At 39.8% G+C, this 865-nt stretch overlaps 1 protein-coding gene across 5 annotated transcripts in view; it reads right to left on the bottom strand.

Moving 5' to 3' along the window:
* LOC108749937 (period circadian protein) overlaps nt 1-865 on the bottom strand; it is a 32,068-nt gene that overhangs the window by 7,111 nt on the left and 24,092 nt on the right. For all 5 annotated transcript variants that reach the window (XM_018488981.1, XM_018488979.1, XM_018488980.1 and 2 more), the window contains exon 9: nt 286-438. In XM_018488981.1, the coding sequence (XP_018344483.1) occupies nt 286-438 (153 nt within the window). The remainder of the gene's footprint in view (nt 1-285; nt 439-865) is intronic.

Here is an 865-nt window from a genome sequence, read left to right as displayed (position 1 = left end):
TCTGTTAGAGGAAAAGCATACTGTGCGTCAACGACAAGATTAGATAACTACGTGAACTAGCATCTTCCACATTGTACTAGTGTGAAGATTTATAAGGTAAAACATGGTGACTGCACGTTATTGTTACACACACATACGCACACACACACGTACATATACACAGGTAAGTATCTCTACAGTATAAATATAGTATATTATACGTAGCATACCAGAGCGGAGCGCATTATAGCGTAAGTAATTAAGGTAACAGTGTTTCGGCGATACTAAAACGTAACTAATAGTCACCGAAAAGCTCCTGAGTTCGTCCGCCGCGAGCAGTCCATCCTTGCCGACTCCGGGAGTTTTCATCTCCTGCAGCAGATTTTCCATGAAGGATGCTAGATCCTTACATCGCTTTGACACGTCGAGCTCGGTTATATCTGACGTTCTCTGGATGCTCTGCGCACACGTACGATAGAAAAGAAAAAAAAAGAGAATAAGTTGGGGGATGAGCCTGGCTTGTCTCCGCTTCATGATGAGAGATTCTCGTTTTGTTTTCTCTTTGTTACACGGTAACGCCAAGCCTGCATTTCTTACATACGTACATTGAACAATTAACTACCTCTCTGCCGTGTTATTGAACTTTGCAGGGTATTAAGCGAGTCCTTTCGCTATTAAAGATAATTATGATTAGGTTATCATCAAGCCAAGCTTGATAACAGCGATTGTATAACGATTGTATAACCGACTTTTTTAATTTCAAGAACATGAGCGTACGCAAGGTGAATAGAGAAGAACGCTTGTCCCCCTTAAATTTTGTTAAAGAGAAACAATTAAATTATAAAAATTACTTTTACGATAAAAAATTGGGCGGTATTCGTAGTCT

The sequence above is a fragment of the Trachymyrmex septentrionalis genome, unplaced genomic scaffold (genome assembly GCF_001594115.1).
Source record: "Trachymyrmex septentrionalis isolate Tsep2-gDNA-1 unplaced genomic scaffold, Tsep1.0 scaffold32, whole genome shotgun sequence".
In the NCBI taxonomy this organism is placed as follows: Eukaryota; Metazoa; Arthropoda; class Insecta; order Hymenoptera; family Formicidae; genus Trachymyrmex; species Trachymyrmex septentrionalis.
This window is presented reverse-complemented; position numbering and strand designations above follow the sequence as displayed.